This window comes from Mus caroli, unplaced genomic scaffold (genome assembly GCF_978045245.1).
Source record: "Mus caroli unplaced genomic scaffold, Mus_caroli_1 scaffold_4, whole genome shotgun sequence".
NCBI lineage: Eukaryota > Metazoa > Chordata > Mammalia > Rodentia > Muridae > Mus > Mus caroli.
This window is the reverse complement of record NW_028227259.1, coordinates 92,896,546-92,916,108: the sequence shown is the minus strand read 5'-3', so window position 1 is coordinate 92,916,108 and position 19,563 is coordinate 92,896,546. Positions and strand designations below refer to the sequence as shown.

General features: G+C 39.1%; 1 protein-coding gene across 6 annotated transcripts in view; it reads right to left on the bottom strand.

Annotated features, from left to right (window-relative positions):
* The window catches only part of Slc4a4 (solute carrier family 4 member 4), a 416,646-nt gene that overhangs the window by 28,190 nt on the left and 368,893 nt on the right, over positions 1 to 19,563 (bottom strand). For all 6 annotated transcript variants that reach the window (XM_085836838.1, XM_085836839.1, XM_085836841.1 and 3 more), the window contains 2 exons: positions 9,383 to 9,496; positions 7,356 to 7,517 (listed from right to left, as the gene is read on the bottom strand). In XM_085836838.1, coding sequence (XP_085692964.1) covers positions 7,356 to 7,517; positions 9,383 to 9,496 — 276 coding nt within the window. The remainder of the gene's footprint in view (positions 1 to 7,355; positions 7,518 to 9,382; positions 9,497 to 19,563) is intronic.

Here is a 19,563-nt window from a genome sequence, read left to right as displayed (position 1 = left end):
GAGGTGGTTGGATTCCGATTGCATACTGAGAAGTGTACTCTCCTACCAGTGTGTATGTCTATGCTGCTGCTGCAGGGCCATTCAGGATCTGGCCATTGGTAGAAGGGACAGCGATCACAGTCTCCTCTTTCCTGTTTCTCCCATCTTGAGTTCTACACCAGTGACACGCTTAGCTACATGAGATTCTTCTATGTGTTTCCCTAACTAATGTCTTTTGTATGATTTCTCATACTAGCACACGACCCACTCTTCTCCTTGGCTCAGTCTTACTTATTGAAGACTGAAATTGGCTTTCCTTTTTCCTGGTCATTTATGGACACGGAGCCCAGCGGCCCAGTGAATTTATTTTGCCAAATGTCAATGTGCAAGGCTTCCTAACAAGCAAAACTTACTATGTCTAGGTCAATTGTCCTACATACACTAAACCTTAAGGACATAATATTGAAAGGGATGATAAAAGCTTTGCCCCAAGCTACTGCTATAACCTCTATAGTTGACTCCTATAGAGTTTACCTTAGAGAAGCCATTCCTACAAACCATCTATGACACGCAGGAAATCAAGCTCTACCAAAGGCATGCCATAGCCAGAAGTATCTAAATGACTGTTTGAATGGAAATAAAATAAAGTGCAAATAATAGCACCCTTATCTAAAACCTGTGAGGAGGACAGAAAACAGAAATATTCACAATAGCATAAGACTTATCCTCTCCTTTCCCTCCTCATTGCTTCTGGCTTTTCTAGACTCTTGGATTCTACAGCAGTCTCATTCCGTTCAGTTCTCCATCCCCACTTACTGCTGTCAGCAGGAGGGCACCAAATGTAACTCTTCAAACTCACAGTCTACTCTTCAACTTAAACTATGTTCAAGTCTATCTTCTCCACGACTTTTCCTTCTCAAGGACCAGTACCCTTCAGCCCTCCATGCTGTTGCCAGACAGGAGCCCCTACGTTACTCTTGCCCTTGACAACTGACTCTCCTCACAGACTAATCGTCAACCATCTTAATCAATATGTGACACTTCCCTGATCCAAACCTTTCAGTGGCTTCCAGTTTGTACTTATAATACAGTAATCGTGAAAACTAAACAGTATAAAGCCATCTGTAAGAATATACACGAACATTTATTCCTACTTCTCACCCTGGCCAATTCTAGTAGTGTCTGGAGATATTCTTGGGTATCATAACTTGAGAGAAGAGGTACAACTGGCAACTGTATACAGAGACCAGACATGCCGACAAGTGGCTGCCAATACATAGGACAGCCACTGCGAACAGGATTGTTCAAACCAGCACAAATGCTAAAACCTTGTGTTGTGTGACCTGAGCTTACTACTTCCTTTGACCTCAACTTGACTCACTTGTCCCCTTGACCTGCTCTCTGCTTCTTGACACAACTGGTTCCTTTTCACTCTGGGGCCTTCGTGTGGCAAACTATTGTTGAGTAAACATTTATTGAAGACTTATTCTGTCTTAGCTCCTGTGTTTGATTAAACAATGAGTAAGACAAACACCCTTTTTTTTTTTTTTACAGTGGATTCAGTCAACTAGCTGAAGTCAGGGAGGCAAACGAGCGACCTAAAACACATGCAGGATACCAGGCACTAAGGAAGGCGGTCAGCTCAAACCTCCATGCTTCTTTCAGGGAAGAGACCAGATACTGAAACAGTTTTCCCTTCAGCATCCAGCACAAATGTTCAGTATCTAAGAAGCAATCTAAAAATGTTCTGGACTTCATGGCCCAAAGAATGTCCTGTCTTATGAAACTGCAAAGTGTTTTAAGCACAAAACCAGAAACTGTCTCTTTGAAACAGTACATCCCTTGCTAATACAGAACAAAGTAATTTAGGACTAAGTCCACAAAAAATGAAACTATGTTCATATGCAGTACAAAGATGACAAGAAAGGAAAAAATGGGAGCACTACACAGACATGGGGTAAACACTCATCATGCATGCTAGGAGCCTCCAGGACCTGAGTCCTTAAGCACATTCCTCCAAAAAGTCTCAATGGGATGAGAGGGCTCAGATCCATGTGAAGATTAAACTGGACTCTAAACAGAAATTCACATGAGTTTGAAAAAGAACTGAGAATAAAGCTTTTGAGTGTGTCTCATCTAAATATGGCTTTAATCCACGTAAGCAGCCATGGATGGGCGAGCAGTGATGGACTAGTGCATTCTTCAGCTATCATCTCTCTCCCAGGGTCATAAACCCAGGAACCATGTGACCAACATAATAAAGCATTTCAGTTACAAGTTTATCGGGGCTACCATGGAATTGGGGTGGGCCACATAAAACCTGGAGAGAAGAATAAACCCTGGGGCTTACTTTAAAAACATTTTGGCTGAGAACTAGGGATGAAGTAATTACACAAAGCACTGTAGGAGCTATCATGTGACCAGTAGCACAGAATAAGATAAATCACTAGGAAAAAACAAAAAGCAAGGGCAATAAAAATTACGTTAGGGGTGAACGCAGGTGACACCAGGGTGCTATATTTAGAAACACTTAAAGGATGGAGATGCTTTTGGTGAACAGCATTGACTGAGGAGTGAGGAGTAGATCTCAGCCACAGCGCCAGCAGAACTGTGAGAAGCAAGAAACCAAAAGGCCATCTAAGCACGGAGCGTTTCTTGGCACTTTGAGACCAAGTGTTTTAAATCCAGGTTGCTGTTCTTTCACAAGGTTCTTTAAATGTCAAGGTGGGAGAAACAGACTGTTAGGATGCAAATGTTTAGATGGCCAAGGTGCTTTAGATGTAGCACCCATGTGGAAGAATGATGCCTTCAAAACAAAAAATTATGCAGTGAAGCAAAGCAAGGGAAGTTGGTTATTATGCTTGACTGACTAAACTATTACAAAACTCTAGCTTGAAATAAGAGCACTAGATCCAAGATTATGATAATAGGAGCAGAAATGAAAAATATAGAGCAAGGTAGAGTTCAGAAGTTATTTTTTAAATTAAAAACTAACTGAAAATATTTTAAATGTTCCATCACAAGGTATGTCATAGAGAAATGACTGCCAGGACTATATGATAGCTCTCTCTACATATCTGTCCTGAATGATTTCTGCCCCCTACACTTGACTCTTGAAGTCACTGCTTTGGGAGGAACATCTCTGGCTTTGCAGATGGAAGCTGGCTCTGCTCAGGCTTCTGACAATGACTCAGGAAATGACCTTGGAGAAGTACTTGACCTTGATGAGACTGGTTTGCTTTTGAGCAGGTAGGATGAAGGATATAAGTAACCAAAATGGCCCCATAAAGCCAAGAGTCTTGGTACTACTACATCATTGTGAGGTTATTTGGCGAGATGGAAAGGTGGATGCTATCCCAGCAGAGCAGAAAACCAAAGCCACTTGACACTTAGCAAGAGCAAATGACACTTCCCATGCATGCTGCTTCAATCCTGTGATCCCTCCATCTCCCTAGCTACCTGCGGTCTCTCTTTTGAATCAGGCTCATAGCATCTGTGTCTTCTATAAGATTAGGCAGAATCATGCACTCGTGTAGTACACTGCTCTCCCTAGCAAAATGACAACAAAACAACTTGGAGAGCCTTGATGCATGAAGAAATGTCCATTGGTGGCATTTGATTTGTGACATCATTATGAAAAAGAATGGTTTCAAATAAACAATTTGAAAATGGACAGAAGCTCATTTTCGTGCTTCCATCTCTCATTTTCAGGGCGAAGACTAACACTCCCAATTTTCTAATGTTTCCTACAATGCACAGGGGAGACAGAATGCTTCTCTATTTTATCAACCCTACATATATTTAATTCTAAATTGGAATTTATCAATAAGAAAATTTGAAGAGCATTAAAAGAATAGAAACTTGCCTCCAAAAGCATACAGCAAATTTTTGCTGGCGACAGATTAAAAATCAATATTTTCAGATTAAAAAGTACATTAGTCAAATATCTATGTTTAGCCTTTTCATAAACCAAACCAACACTCAAACCCCTACTACTATTAAACAGAGCTAATGGGGAGCCTCGGCTCTCCTAGTCTTGCCGGTAAGTATAACGCCAGATGAAAAAGAATCTTGAAGGACATTCTTAAGCATAAACCTGCAATTGGCTTTGTGACTGGAATTCACATTACCTATGTGGCTTGGAAAAGCCCAAGCTAAAAAATAGAGATTAAAGTGGCTGTGCCTCCATTCTCTGCCCCACCCCACTCCTCCATTGCATGTGTATACGTATGCATATTTATTGAAGGATGAATGGACAGAGAGAGAAATGGATGGATCATGTGCTCCTCTTGGTTTTGTTATTAAGTGTATGTGAATGTATATACACCTTATGTGTGTAAGGATGCTCATGCAAGCCAGAGAGAGCCACCTTGGGTGTCATTGTACCTACTTGTTTTTGTGAGACAGAGTCTATTTCTTGCCTAATAGGATAATTGCCCATCAAGGATAGACTGGCTTGCTAGCACTCCCCAGGGATCAGCTGTCCCTGCTTCCACAGTCCTGAGATAAGCACCCATTACCATGCCTTCTTCATATACGTTCTGGGTATTGGACTCTGGTCCACAGTTTTGCATGACAAGCAGCCCAATATGATAAACTTTGTAGAGTCCATTCTACAATCAAAGGTGGATTCCTTCCACAGCCCCTAGAATGATTGGCTAGGACTTTTTTTTTTAATCTACTTCATTATGGCCAGGAGAGGAAGCACAGCTGAGAGTGGCCTGTAACCAGGAAACTGTTTCTCCGTCTTCCACCTCTAACTCATGGAATCCAGCTGCCACGGAACAAGTTAGCATGCCATGAAAAGTTCAGCCCCACAGAAAGGCCCTGGGAGATAAGGTGCCATGTGCTAAGGTGGGGTGGTATTGCAAAGGACACATACATCACACACGTGAAAAGGTGCATGATCACGCTGCATGGAGAAAAGGCAGAAGACACAGAGAAAAGCAATATGTTGAACACATGATCCGAGGGCCCAAGTGAAGAAGCAACCATGAGAGTCAGCCCAGCTGGGACTTTAGGTGACACCATCCAATACTATTTAACTCCAAATCCAAACAGACCTCATGTTAAAAACTGCCATGCAGAACCACTAAGCCCATGGAACAAGCATGAATAACTGTTCATTTCTGTTGTTTTAAGCCACTGAGGTGTCCGATGCCTTGTTAATGGCAAAATGATGCTGTAGAAAAAGCAAGAAACAACCTTATTTTCCTGGACAAATTTCAAAGGAAAGGAAAACAGGGGAGTGGAGGAAGAAAATCTGTAGGCTAAAAGTTTATAAATATTTAAAACTGGCAAGTGTTCAAATGCTATTTGGAACCCAAATAAACTGGATGTTCAAAGTTTATTATGTTGGGCTGGTAAAATGCTTGTCATGAAAAAATGGGGACCCGAGTCCAGTCCCCAGAACACACATAAAAAAGGCACGGGAGTGAGTACATATGTGTGTACAAACTCAGGACTGTGGAAACAAGGACAGCTGGTCCCTGGGGAGTGTCAACAAGCCAATCTACCCTTGCTGGGTAAGTTTAGGCAAGCAATAGACTCTGTCTCAACAAAAACCCAAATGGGTACAATGACACCCGAGGTGGCTCTCTCTGGCTTGCATGAGCATCCTTACACACATAAGGTGCACACACATTAACACACAACATGTGATACATATACAGACATTTTAATGTAAGTTTCAATAGTTTCCCTAAGGATAATACAAGATCAGTGCGTTGTTTTGTATCAGTGACCAACTTGAGTTTCTGTTCTGCTTTTGGGCTTTCAGCATTCAGTGGGAGTATACAATGGTTAGTCTCAGGCTTCCTTAACTTCCCTTCTACTGAAATACAAGCCTGTCCTCATTCTATCTCTCTGCATCACTGAATACACTGGAAATCACAGCATCCCATATCTCTTCCCCCATTGTCACCATAGTATTTCAGCAACTGTCCAGGATGCTTTCCTCCTGACCACCTCTGTGCCAATGAAGTGAAGAACCATGCAGAGGCTCTCAACACCCTAGATGCCTTACCCTACCTTCCCAGCAGCTTCAGGAAGGAGCCACGTACTGTGCACAGGTCATGACTGCTGTCTTTCTCCAAACACCTTCAAAACTGAACCATCTCTTTAAACAAAGCTTTCTTTTTCCTCCTTTCCTCATTTTAGGAGTTATGGGATTGACTTCTTGCTCATCCTGACCCACAGTTCTAACAGGACGGTTTATCATCTCGCTTCCGCATCTGCCTGGTATATTTCTACAGCCAAGTGCTTGACTTGCCCTGAACTCTTCCTTCTGCCAAGCCTTTGCTGAATACTTTCTGTGCAATGCACTTTCCTGTGTCTAGGTTTTATTTTACTGACTTTTCATGCTTCTCTTCTATGGTGATTATGAAAAGATAAAGAGTTGATATGTAATGTAAAGTGCTCAGAAAACAGCCTGATACGTGGTAAGTGTCCATAAGGTCTTAGCGGTTTTTTTTTTTTTTTATGATCATTATTCATCTCTCAGCCCCTACATGGTGTTTTTGAAGTTGTTTGTGACTTAAACCTAAAATATCATTAGATATGAAGAAAATGTATATAATGTATTAACTATATAGACAGTCTTGAAAGACACCCCACCACCACTAAACCATTTTCTTAGGTTCATGACAATGCCACTAAACCAATGTTTGCAGAACCTAAAATGTAAAGATAAACCCTTTCTTCATTCTTGATGATATGTTCTATCCTGAGACAAATATCTTAAGGAAATGGAGGAATACTTACTAAGACACAAGTTTGCAACTGGTAAACAATCAATAAACAATCAATAAATCCTTACTCATTCACAGCACTAGGAATTGATGTAATTAAAGACATGGAAACGGCCATGACTCTGACCTGAGCTGGCCATTAGACTTGGTACACATGCCAGTGTCACATTAACATATATATAAACAGCTGCGAACCACGCTTGTGCACAGTATCAGGAGTGGAATCAGTGCCTCGTGGTGTAGATAAGCACTGTAATACCTCTCTACCCACTTCCCAGCCCCTTAAACCTAAATGGAAATGGGGGAAATCTGAGTTTATTTAACAGAGAACAGGTGCTTTAATTAAATCTTTGGTCACCACGTCTTCAGGAAGTATGGTTGCTACATTCAGATCCAAAGTAGAAGGACTGCTGCACACACCCATTTCTGGGAGGTGATACAAATACAAGGTGAAGCCAGTTCCTCACATTTAAGTGAGTGCATCCTGAGATGTTACCCTGGTAGCACTTGGATGCCTCTGTGTTAGAGTATATCTCTCTCAATAAGGATCACTTGCTTTTAAGTTAGACATGATCAAGAACCAAGAATACTGTAGGAGGCAATGATAAGCATCTCCTGAGCACTTACCTTGAGTTTATGCTCTTTCCTGTTCACAATTACAGCGGTGATCTGCTGGTCCATGAAAATCAGGATGGTGACTAGCAAAGCCGGGATGGCAGCAGCAAGGCACACCCACCAAGGGTTTCCTCCAAACGGTGGGACAAACCAACCCCTGTTAGGACTTGTTGGCTTAAAGCAAAGAAATAAACTTTTTCAGAACAGTGTAATATATGCTACATGGTTTTAAATTTTTAATTTTTTGAGTGTTACTTTTTTAAAAGTAGAAACAATTATAGTCCAGAAAAAAAAATTAACAGAGCCTTCCCAAAAGATGTTATTTTTGAGGTAATTGCTAAAGAAAAGATGCAAAACATGGGTTACTGAATAAAATAGGGAGTGTTGTTTTGAATACACAAAATTATTTGAGATAAAGTATCAGAGAAAAAACAGAAAAATTTAACATTAAGGGACATAGAAATAAGCCTCAAATTCAATATTTTAAGAAGAGGTAGCAAATAAAAATTTGCAAAGCCACCATGGATTTTGTTTGAAGTTTAATATTTAACAATAGTTTCTACTCCTGCAAAATAAATGGCTTCATAACACATAAAGAGCTGTACATGTTATACCTGAACTAAGTACTCAGATCTCTTACTTCACATAGGAAAATTATCCAGAAGTCATTAAATGACCAGAACTGTGTCAGAAAACCAGAAAAGTTCTTAATCTCCATCTGTCTGGAGATCATACATGTTTGGTACAGGAAGAGAACATGCTAATTCTAACTTTAATAAAAGTAGATGTAAATATAATATTATTTATGAGTTTGGTCCTCTGTTTGGGGGGGGGTTATTTTTGGGTCGTGTGTGTGTGTGTGTGTGTGTGTGTGTGTTAAGAGACAGAGTCTTATTCTATAGGTTAGGCTGGCCTCAAATTCCCTATGTAACCCCAGACTAGGCTTGAACTTGTAGAAATCCTCCTGCCTCAGCCTCCTGAGTGCTGGGCTGGTAGGCACAGTCCACAAACCCTGGATGCATGATCCAGTTTGCACAAAACTCCATCATGGAAACAAAACCCATCCTCACATGGCCTGTATCACACCCTGTGAGCTTGTAAGGCAAACCACTTCCTCTTGCTCATTAAACCTTTCAACCCCCACCCACAGGATGGGGACCGCCTCCATTCAAACGTTTAGAAAAAAATAGTGGTTTAAATGGATTAGTGATTGAATCAAACCAGAATTTACCTTTGCTAATAAATATAACAGTATGCCAGACATATTCTCTACTGTCACATGTGTACATGTGTGCATGCATATCCCCTCTCAGCTTCACAACGCTGCAATCAGCTTAATAGTGTTTGACATTATTATCTCAATAGTGGAGAACACAGAGTAAGGATTTTTCTAGAAAATAGGTTAAGGATTTATAACTAAAAAACTACACAAATATATAACTACAAATGAATGACATGTAAGTTTTATAAATTACACCTATATATACATTAAGTTCAGAAAATTACATAATTCTTTTTGTCCTCTTTGAACAATTAAGCTTCATGACATAAGTGTTCCTGGCAGGTAATTTGGTAGAAGGGAAAGACCACTAGGTTAGAACTTAAAAGCTTCAATTCAAACTTCACTGCCTGCTACCACTAGTTAAGAAGTAATGGGCCTTTTGCCTATTTGCTGTGAACATTAGTAGATTATAAAACAAACAATACTAGCTACGTGTGCACTTTCTCAGAACTACTGCATGAATCAGGCCGATTAGGTCTATAAGAGTGTCTGAAATATTCTAAGAGAGATAAGGCAGGGTTCATTAATACTATATGCTATTTGAAAATGAAAGTCAATAAAACCCGAATCTTGAATTTGATCCTCACTGTGGCGTTCAATTTTAGTGAAGAAATTAGACTATCTGTAAATGAGCCTAACAGGGGATTGCTTTGAGGGGAAAATGGGTAATTACACAAAACTGACTGAAGGTTCAGAATAAACCACAATAAAAGAAAAGAAAGAGTTTGAACAACAAGCAAAAGAGACACTCGCTCACCTTGAACTCACTTGGTACAATGAGCTTCGGAGTGTCCACGCCGACTAGGGCATCTATTACACAGAATATGAGAATGGACAGGATAATGGCAAAATCACTGATCAGTTTTCTTGCCTGAAAAAAACAAGGAAAAAAAAGGAAACAAAGGACTATTTAGTTCCATACATACTTGCTGGTGCCTATGTTTGAAGTGAAAAGGAATTTGCTATTTTCTAAGAATTTATCAACAAATTATCTTCTGGCCAGGCATAGGAAAGATCACTCAAACGGTATATATTCTTTGTCCTAAGTGCAGCATGAAAGGTATTTGGATAAGAATAAAATCTAAGCACACATTACACATTGAAATAGAACTCAGCTTCTCTGGAAAGGAACACTGTTGGTAGTAAATAAAACAACAGTGTCCGAGTCACTGTCCTACTGCTGTTAAGAAATACCATGATCAAGGAAACTGCTGTAAAAAGAAAGCATTTAGCTAGGGGCTCACTTACTGTTTCAAAGGTTAGTCTATTATTATCATAGTGATACAAAGACAGACATGGTGCTGGAGAAGGAGCTGAGAGCTCTACAACCTGATTTGTAGGCAGAGAGAAAGAGCCTGGGCCTGGCTTAGGCTTTTGAAACCTCAAAGCCCACACCCAGTGATCCACTTTCTCCAATAATGCCACACCTTCTCCAACCAGGCCATACCTCAAATATGACTACACCTTATCCAACAAGGCTACACCTCCAATAAGGCCACACTTCTTAATCCTTATAATCTTTTCAAACAGTTCCATTTCCTGGTGACTAAGCAATCAGAAATAGGAATCTGGGGGGCAGGCAGCATTTTTATTCAAAGAACCACACATGGGAATCCCATTAAATAGCCTGAGGATGATACAAATCTATCAGAAGAAGATTCTAAGTTCCAGGTCATTGAGCAGTGTCAGTATCAAGAACCACAGTAAAGTCCAGAGATGGTAGATAAGACACTGAAGGCTGCACAAACTCTGTCTAAGAAAACACCCCTTATTGCTCTATAATTAGAACATTCCTTAATGTGAGAAATCTCTTCATTGCTAAAGTGTGATCAACATTATTTGGGCATCCAATATCCTAATTGCCTTCTCTGGTCAGGACAGGGTCTGAGCCTTGAACTCTGTGCTTTCTCATGAAGAGGTGCAGAATGGCGATTTAAAGTCATTAAGGGGAGCACAGGGCTTTTCAGTTGTAATGGGGATTCTCTGTAGTTCCTAGTGATACTACTTAGGGCCTAATAACTTGACTAGAGCAGACACCAGAGCTTGTGGGAGAGATGACAGTAGTGTGTCACTGGATTGTTCATTAAGAGTTATTCGGTTTCTAAGGTTTTGTTTTGTGATAACATCTTAGTGGGTAAAAGAGAGATAATCTATATCTTTGTGAAGCCCCAAGCCATGTGTCAGCCAACATAGATTTCTCCTAGGTAAGACTGGGGTTGATTCCAACATCAATCTCTCTCAAGGAGAATGGTCAGGTTTCTTTTGATGCTACTGAATGAAGTTGGGCTAAGGAAGTATATGGTTTAAGATACATAGGCTTCAGGAAGTGAAACTATCTCCATGTGTTCAGTAGGAGCTAAAGCAAGGAATGGACATTACAGAATGCTTCAGCATGCTCTACAGAGCTCCCAAGGGCCAGATACTGTTAGTTCTTGTTTGCTAAAGAAGTACATGCCATGGAAGAGGAGACTGGCTATCTGGAATGAGTTCACTTCAGTTACACACAATGCTGTCAAAACAGGTGGCAGGAATCAAATGCAAAGCCTGTATTAGCTTCAATTGCTTCATCTGCAAAAGAGAGTGAGAATAGTGCCAGCAACCTCACATTGGTTTTCTTTAGCAGAATTAAAGATGATTAACCATGAAAGTACTCAGTCTAATATCTGGATAAACTATTATTGTTATTCTGTGTTCCAGGAGGCCTCTTGACTGCAAAGACAACTCAAATAATTGATTATCTACTGGCAAGAAGTCTCCGAGATGGATTTTTAATTCTAAGAAACAAAAACTATCCAAGTCCAGCAACCCTATGGAACTGCTATGCTGAGATGATTTTGGTTGGAAATCCCTAGGATTGATGCTTCCAAGGACCTCAGTTCTGGATGAAAGCTATTTCTCAAGTTTTATGCAAGTAGTGTTGACAATGACAGTCTGGGAGAGCCTGGCAAAGGTTGATTCTAGGAAGCAGTTTTAAGTGCTATGTTAGGCTGTTACAACCGTCTCCGTTCTAGGAGGTCACAAATCCCTTTACAACCAGAGTTCACCCAAGTCTAGTAGCTCTTACTAAAATTTATTATTTCCTCAATACTCACCCACAAAAAATCTAGCCGAACAGTTCAAATATGCTATAACTCATTAAAAGAGTGGGAACAGTTATTTTAAAATGCAGTTCACTCCTTTTTCTGTAATAGAGAAGGATGCTAATGTAATTCTGTGGTCCAAGTTCCCCAGTTCTATCTGTCCAGCTGTGGGCTCCCTCTGCACTGCGGTCAATACTGGCCCCTGGCAGAGAAGAGACCATATCCTGGGTCTATTGTAAGTTGACTACCGTGCCAGTCCAACATGGCGAACTGGATGTCAACCCTGAGTTTACTTGTGGAACATCTAACTTGGCCCTTGTTATGCTTTACATTGGAAATGTTCCCCTCGGGTTTATGTGCTTTCCAGTTTCCCAGATGATAATACCGTTTGGGAAGATCTGTGGTCTGTCTGATACGGAGTGGAACTCTGAAGTGGCTCATTGGAGCAGAAGCTTTGTCCTGATATTGGTTAGTTGCCATTTGGAAAGACACAACCTCATGGTCCTGCAGCAAGAGACATCTGTGACCCACCAACCATGCTCTCCCAGTTGTGAGGGACTGTATGCCTGAACCATCACAGAACAAACCCATCCTCCATTAAGGTCCAATAAAAATGACCGATATGAGCCATGTGGGCCTGTACGCTCTGGGAGCAAGATCAAGGCACAAGATGGAACTACCATGGGAAAAAAAAATCCCTCTAAAATGCTTAAAAAACATTCAACATCTTCCTATATGAAAGAAATGATTTGTCATAACAAATTACAACTATATTTTAAATATTAGATATACAATATTTTCCAAAATTTGTTGAACTATGAAACTAGGATTACTTTGCTATGGAAACCATACCTCATTTTCTTTCTTCCTCCCTCTCTCTGTCCCTCCCTCCCTCCCTCCTTCTTTCCTTTTCTTCTGAGATGGAGTCTCTCCACATAGCCCTGGCTCTTCTGAAACTCACTATGTAGACCAGGGTGGCTTCAAACATTGAGATCCGCCGGCCTCTGACTCCAAAGTGTTGGAATTAAAGGCATGCACCACACACCTAGCTACATAACTCAATTAAAAATATGCCTCTATCCTCAAAAAACTTCCAAATCAAATTTCAAATCCAAATCAGTATTGTCTTCTACCTGCTCTATTGGGGGTTATTTTATTATTTCAGTGGTGTTGCCATTTTTTTCAAATAATTTAAAAATATCGTCTATAATTTTATTATTAAATGAATAGATATTTCATGGATTATACATATTAACCATCATGTATTTGTCTGAAATACCCTTGTTCTTTCTCATTTAAATCAATTTTTTAATTTTTTCCCACTTCAAAAACTGATAGGTGGTCCTTGTAAAATATTTAGAAAAAAATTAAAAGTATTTCTCAATTCCTCTCCATAGAAATAAACCCTAATATCTGAAATAAACAAGAACATATACTTCTGATGTATATAAGGTTATTCACAGGTATGTGGACATATAACTGTTGATATTTAGATGGTTTTGTTTGTTTTGTTGTGATGGTTTTTAAATAAGATCTCCCTTTGAGGTTCCAGGTTGGCCTCAAACATAAGCTCTTCCTGTGTCAGACTTGCAGATGCAAGAATTAGAGCCATGAGCTTCTACATTTCTGTTCTCACATCCTATTTTGTATGTCTTTCACAGTTTTTCCTATTTCCTTTGATGTTTTCTGTAACAGCAACCCTAATAATGTCAAGGTATTACACTGAACAGTTATACAAAGATCATTTTTCCTAATATCCTTGTATTTAGGTCACTCCCAACTTTTCTAGACCATGAAAAAATATTATAAAGAAATATTTGCAAGCACTTGGGGCTATTTACTTGGAATAAATTACTGTGAGCAGAATTTCCTGTCGATGTGTATATAAAAATTTAAGGCTTTGGGGACATAATGCCAAATTACCATCCAGAATGTAATATCAACTTGCCAATTTCACTCTACCTAACATACAAATGACTCTGGCTAATGTAGAAAGCTAAATCCATACTCAAAGGGAAAACAATTTGCTGCCGTTGACAATATTCAAAAGAGTATAAACTAGCCAAATCTCCTAAAACAATCCTTCGGTGTGACTTAGCAAACTGCATCTCTTGCTCCCTTCTGATTCTTGTAGTTCACACAGTTTTTATATAAATGCATTGCCCTTTAAAAAAATGACATTAATATTTATTCTCTGAAGTATCTCTTTCAATGGTATAAAGCCAACACTACATGGACAGAAAGCAAACACAGAATTCTAAGCGATTTGGAACCTCCTTCCCAGAGCAGAGTGCTGGCATGGGAAACAGCGCAGACAACCAAAGTCATATTTCACAGTTGTCCTGTTTTGATCTAGGAATGCTAGGGTCCTCTGAAGACATTTTGGAAACTGAGTCTGGTAGACTTCCCAGACTACTCCACTGGTTACAGCCAGACTTGTCTGCTAGCTTCTTCTCCACTCTTCTTTCTCATCACGTTCTTGCTTCTGTTTAGGCTCTTTGTCATAATGATTTCCTTCAGTACCATACTTAAAAATTGATCACTTTGGGAATAATCATTCCTCTAAATTCCAGAACCGTCTATCTGTTTGATACTTCTCCTTGGAAGTACTTCTTGGAGGTATCTCAAAATTATGTCAAAAAACTTAAGTAACCTGTACTGGCTCATCTTCCCAGCCCGGCCTGTCTGACCACTGCTGCCCAGGTTCTCTCTTTCACCAGTGTTTTCGATTTTCCTTGATGGCAGCTTAATTCGCCCTATTGTGAAGGATAAAAGAAATAGCTTGCCAACCCACTAACAATATCCTGCATTTAGAAAGTTTGCAATTACCTTGAAAATATGCATAGGATTATACTCCTTTACCTCACATGGCTTGCTATTTTAGCATCTTTCACGGTTCCTCTGCTTCACATCTGTCTTAGGCACCTCTGTCATGGAGTGCCATGAATTTGGAGCAAGTCTGGATAAAGAGCAAGTTCCATGCCAACCTGGGCTATAATGTGAGTCAAAGCATTAAGGTGTGAGGAAGTCTAAGCAGCTGTTACTGGCCTTAAAGTTTAATGAAGGAGCCCAAGCTCGGATTAGTGCAGACAATGCTTAGATAAAGGAAGGAAATGTGTTGTCCCCTAGAGTCTCCAGAGGGACACAGTCTTTCTCACACCATAATTTTCATTCCTCCACTGAGACCAATGTCACACTTCTTACCTCCATTATTTTAATTTGAACCTCCTGAACTGCCTCTTAGATCCAATTTTTTTATTGTTCTAAGCTATGTTTATGCTAATTTGATAAGATAAATTAATAAGTACTGTGAATGTGGACACACACATATATGCATTACATATGTGTATGTATACATACATACATCTATCAGAGTAATATGTATGTGCATGCATATATATTGATTATGGTAGGATTTCTGGGCCAAGGTCATCTTGTTAAATGTGGCTCTAATTGTAACATGGGCACAAAAGTTGCTGAAAAGACAGATTCTAAAAAATGCCAGAATTATAGTTCTTAAAATTTATAGAGAATAAAAAGCAACTCTATTAATGATGCCAAACCTCACTTAAAATCTCAGGTAGAGCTACAGAATATTCTGCAATGTATTAACTTGTATTTATCCTCCTTCCTCTGAAATCATTATGATATATATGTGAGGAACTGCAGCAATCACTCCTAGCATTGTTTATGGTTGGGTAATTCGTGTCTAAGATGCACAATCCAGCTTTAACATTCATGTCAAGCACATTGCCTTTCCTCAGTTCACCTCTATATTTAATACTAAATCTTCTAAAATGAAAGGCTAGGTGGGGTGCTGTGTTAGCAGGGTACTCAGGACTTACTAAAATTAACTGGGAAAACCGACTCAAGAATCAGAATTCATCTGAAGAAGTCAAGTCACCCAGATAACCCTGAGTTTAGGGCTTGTGCATAGGCCTCACTGGGTCTGATTTGAAGACAGTAAGAGTTTCTCTCTTTGGGCCCTACTCAAATTTCCAAACACACTTAGAAAAAGAAAAGCATACTATTTTCTTTCATTGTTTATTCTTTCAAAACAACATTTATGTAAGTCAACCCATTAATAAAAATAAAAATAACCCTAGAAATTCATCTTTTGCAATTCTCTAATAATGACTACCCATGACAATTAACCATAGAGGGATGTCTTAGTCAGGGTTTCTATTAACCATAGAGGGATGGCACCACCCACAAGGGGACCTCTTCCCTTGTTCACTAATTGAGAAAATGCCTTACAGCTGGATCTCATGGAGGCATTTCCTCGCCTGAAGATCCTTTCTCTGTGATAACTCCAGCTTGTGTCAAGTTGACACACAAAACCAGCCAGTACAAGGGATAAATGCTTTCATGAGAAAACTATGGGGCTTTTTTTTTTTTTAAACAGGATCTTATGCCCAAGCTTATGGCTCAAGGAACTCAGGATTAGTTTGGATGGACACTTAACAACTATCCATCCAAACCCAGCACTAGGCATCTTCAGGCTAACCTTTAACATCTTATGGATATAACTTATCCCAATCTGAGAACAAAAATAAATGAAGATAACTTAGATAGAGAGCAAAACTTGGATATTTTTAAAAATTGCTTTTCATGGTACATGGACATGTTATGTGTGGTCCTGTAACATACGAAAGAGAAACATGTCTAAAATAAGACTGTAATGATCTTTGTGTACTATGACTAGTTTTTTTTACATTTCTTTGCTATTTTTATTAGTAAAAAAGAAACTGTAAAATATTTTCTATCCTCTGAAAAATAAATTAGAAAATATCTCAATTACTCTAGTATGGTGCAACCATGTTAAATATTTAAACTACCAAAGTAAAGAAGAAATTAAGTGGATGAGAAAGACAATCCCAATAATCATACGCTGTTCTTTTATTCTTGAGCGAAAACAACCTTATAAATCTATTATAAATGCACTTTTTATGAAGGATGATACCATATTAATTATTGAGGGAGTCATAATCATGGAGACACCAACAGCGAGAGCTAGTTAATTTACAGGGAAAAAATAAATTTGGTTCCTAGGAAGCCCCAGAGGACATTCAGTTTTCACTTTGCAAGGACTGCAGCTGCTCTTAAATTAACTGGGGCTGGGGTGGGTGCTGCGAGCCCGCGGAGCGGTTCTCAATGGATGGAGCTGCCAGGGAGAGGCAAGTATAGCAACAGCAGGCACCCTGTGGGCTCTCAGTAAATATTAATCCATGATGTCAAGTCCTCTAATGAGACTGGTGCCTGCAAGTTCGAAACTATATTGTTACAAAAAAAGCATTTATTCTAGAAGAAAAAAGTCCACTGGACAGATATGTGCCTTTTGGCAGTCTCAGGCACAAAACAGCATGATCATTTTGAAATTTCATCTCCCTAGTAGTCAATACTGTAAAGCTTGTTGCTCTTTTTTTTTTTAAGCATTAACATTACTTATAGTAGTGATCTTAATTCACTGTTTTTTGATCCAATGATGCACACTCTATTTCAAATTCAATGAAGAAAAGACTAATTTGGACTGTGTGGTTTTAATTCTATAAACTTCAAGTCAGGGAGTTTTGGGGGAAATAGGAAGTAGGCAGGATAATTTTTCAGCTTGGGGCTAATACCTGCCGGTAGAATCTTCCTCGGCAAGCCTAGTGAAGATATCCAGTGAGGAGACTGAGAATACAGTAGCCATGAGCAGAGAGAGCATTGCTCCCATCCTGCCTCAAAACTGGGCAGTAGAACAAGGAACCAAACACGCACAGAACAAAGAAGCCCAGAAACAAATAATCAGACTACATGGGGAAAAATTATGATCCAATCTTTGTCCTTGATAGGGAAAACAGAAAAGTCTTAGGCTGATATAGAGAAAGGTAACCAGGGGGGTCAAGACTTAGGGGATGTATCACAAGAAAAATGTTGATTTTCTTTTTCAGGTTCCCTTGAAAAGCTGTGGTGAGAATGTCTTACAATGTTCCGAGTCTATGGTAAAAAGGAAAAGCTCAAGTTGCTCATGAAACTCCTGGGAGTAGGAGCTGCGGACAGGGGATGTGGAAGGGAAAAAGCAGATTTGTGTCTGGCTACAGGATGCTGGGTTCTTGCTCCAGAGACTGTCAAGCATCATGAAGACCATTGCTTTTCAGATACATAGAGGCAAGATTAGACTTGGTAGCACTCAAATGGAACATTAAAATCCAGTAAGACCCTACAGCCCAACACCTTCCTAAGGTCTTCTTGGATATAACTCAAGCCATTATAATAAAGGGGTTCAGGTTCGATAAAGAAAATTAATTTCAAAATGTATATTAAAATGCAAGATCTGAGCTTTACGTGCTAATTAGAAACAAGAAACTCTTGTTTTCTTGCACAGATCTGAAGGCTGTTGACTCTCCTATGATGGATGAGTTAGGTGAATGTGATTTGAACCAGGAGGATTGCAGGGGCACAGAGCATGGCTTCTTCTATCTGTAGCCTGCCTCTGTGCCATCATCAGAAGCCCTCTCCCAATTCTGTGGCCAACCATAACTCTGAACTTAATTTTAATTGGAATTCAATTCAAGTTAGTTGCAATCTTTTTTGTCATCTATCTCTGAGAGCTGACATATTTGTAGTGCGTATAAAAATGCATAACTGGATTGTATTTATAACTAAATGTCTGCCATTCTTTGTGAAATAAATATGAAAAAATGTTAGAGAAAAGCAAATTTGACTTTCAAAATGACTTTCCTAGATATAAAATATCAAAAAGGACTGGGAAAAAATCTGATATGTTCAGTGACAGAAAAATCATATTTTTAATGAACTTCAATGATATTTTGATATTTTGAACTATACAAATGTCAGTCATCTTTACCCACACCAGAACGCCACAAAGAATATACACCTATTATTTCGTAATCTCTTTTAATATGTTAGTTGTTTTAGTTTGACAGTTTTTACCTTTCAACAAGAAAATGCTAAGAGAAAAGAAAACAGAAATGGGATGTCACTCACCTCTTAGAAAGAACTGTTTACAAAATACATATCTCTTAACTCTAAACACAACCAATTTCAATAGGCCCGGGATAGTCAAGCTTGACAAGAATCAGGGTTTGAGAAACGTAACTACCTGTGCAACCTTAGATTTTCCTGTGGTTTATGAGCATAAAAACAAATGTGTCACATAGCTAAAATGCTCATTATGTTTTCATTTAAATTCCAGAATTGCTACACTTTGTTTTAATACCTAATGCCAATTCCTCAAGATCCACCATCACTGTGGGCTGTAAAATGGCTCTAAAAGGAATCTCTCTGGAGATCTTTAGTATGAACAGAAATAATGATGAAAAGAAAGCCATCCTTACCTAAGAGGACAAAAATACAACTTGTTTAACAAGTTAAATACAGTATGTGACCACGACGTATTAGATTCTTGAATTATATTCATCTTGATGTTCTTTGCCTAGTCTAATGTGAGGCACACATTAGAATAACCATTGTTTTGTTCCAATGGGATGAATATCCTATTTAATAAGATATACAATAGTAGTATCGATGAATAATTTGTACCATCTAAACATAGTATAGAAAGGATTGTAGCTATTGGTACTATCTGGAATAGGGATTTTTATTTGTATAACTGGGATGTATATGCAATAGTAGATCATGAGTACTCCAGATTTAGATTTGAACCTCCTTTCTATGAGTAGAAGGCACACATGAGCCAGCCACATGGAGTACAGCTCTATCAAAGGACCAATGGTTTTGTCTAATTCATAGTATTCTATGGATTTCTAACTCCTATCATGATCCTACCCTGCTGTATCTTTAAGCTCCCCTTTTCTTTTGTTCCAAGTATGCAGCAATAGCAGCATCGTTTCAT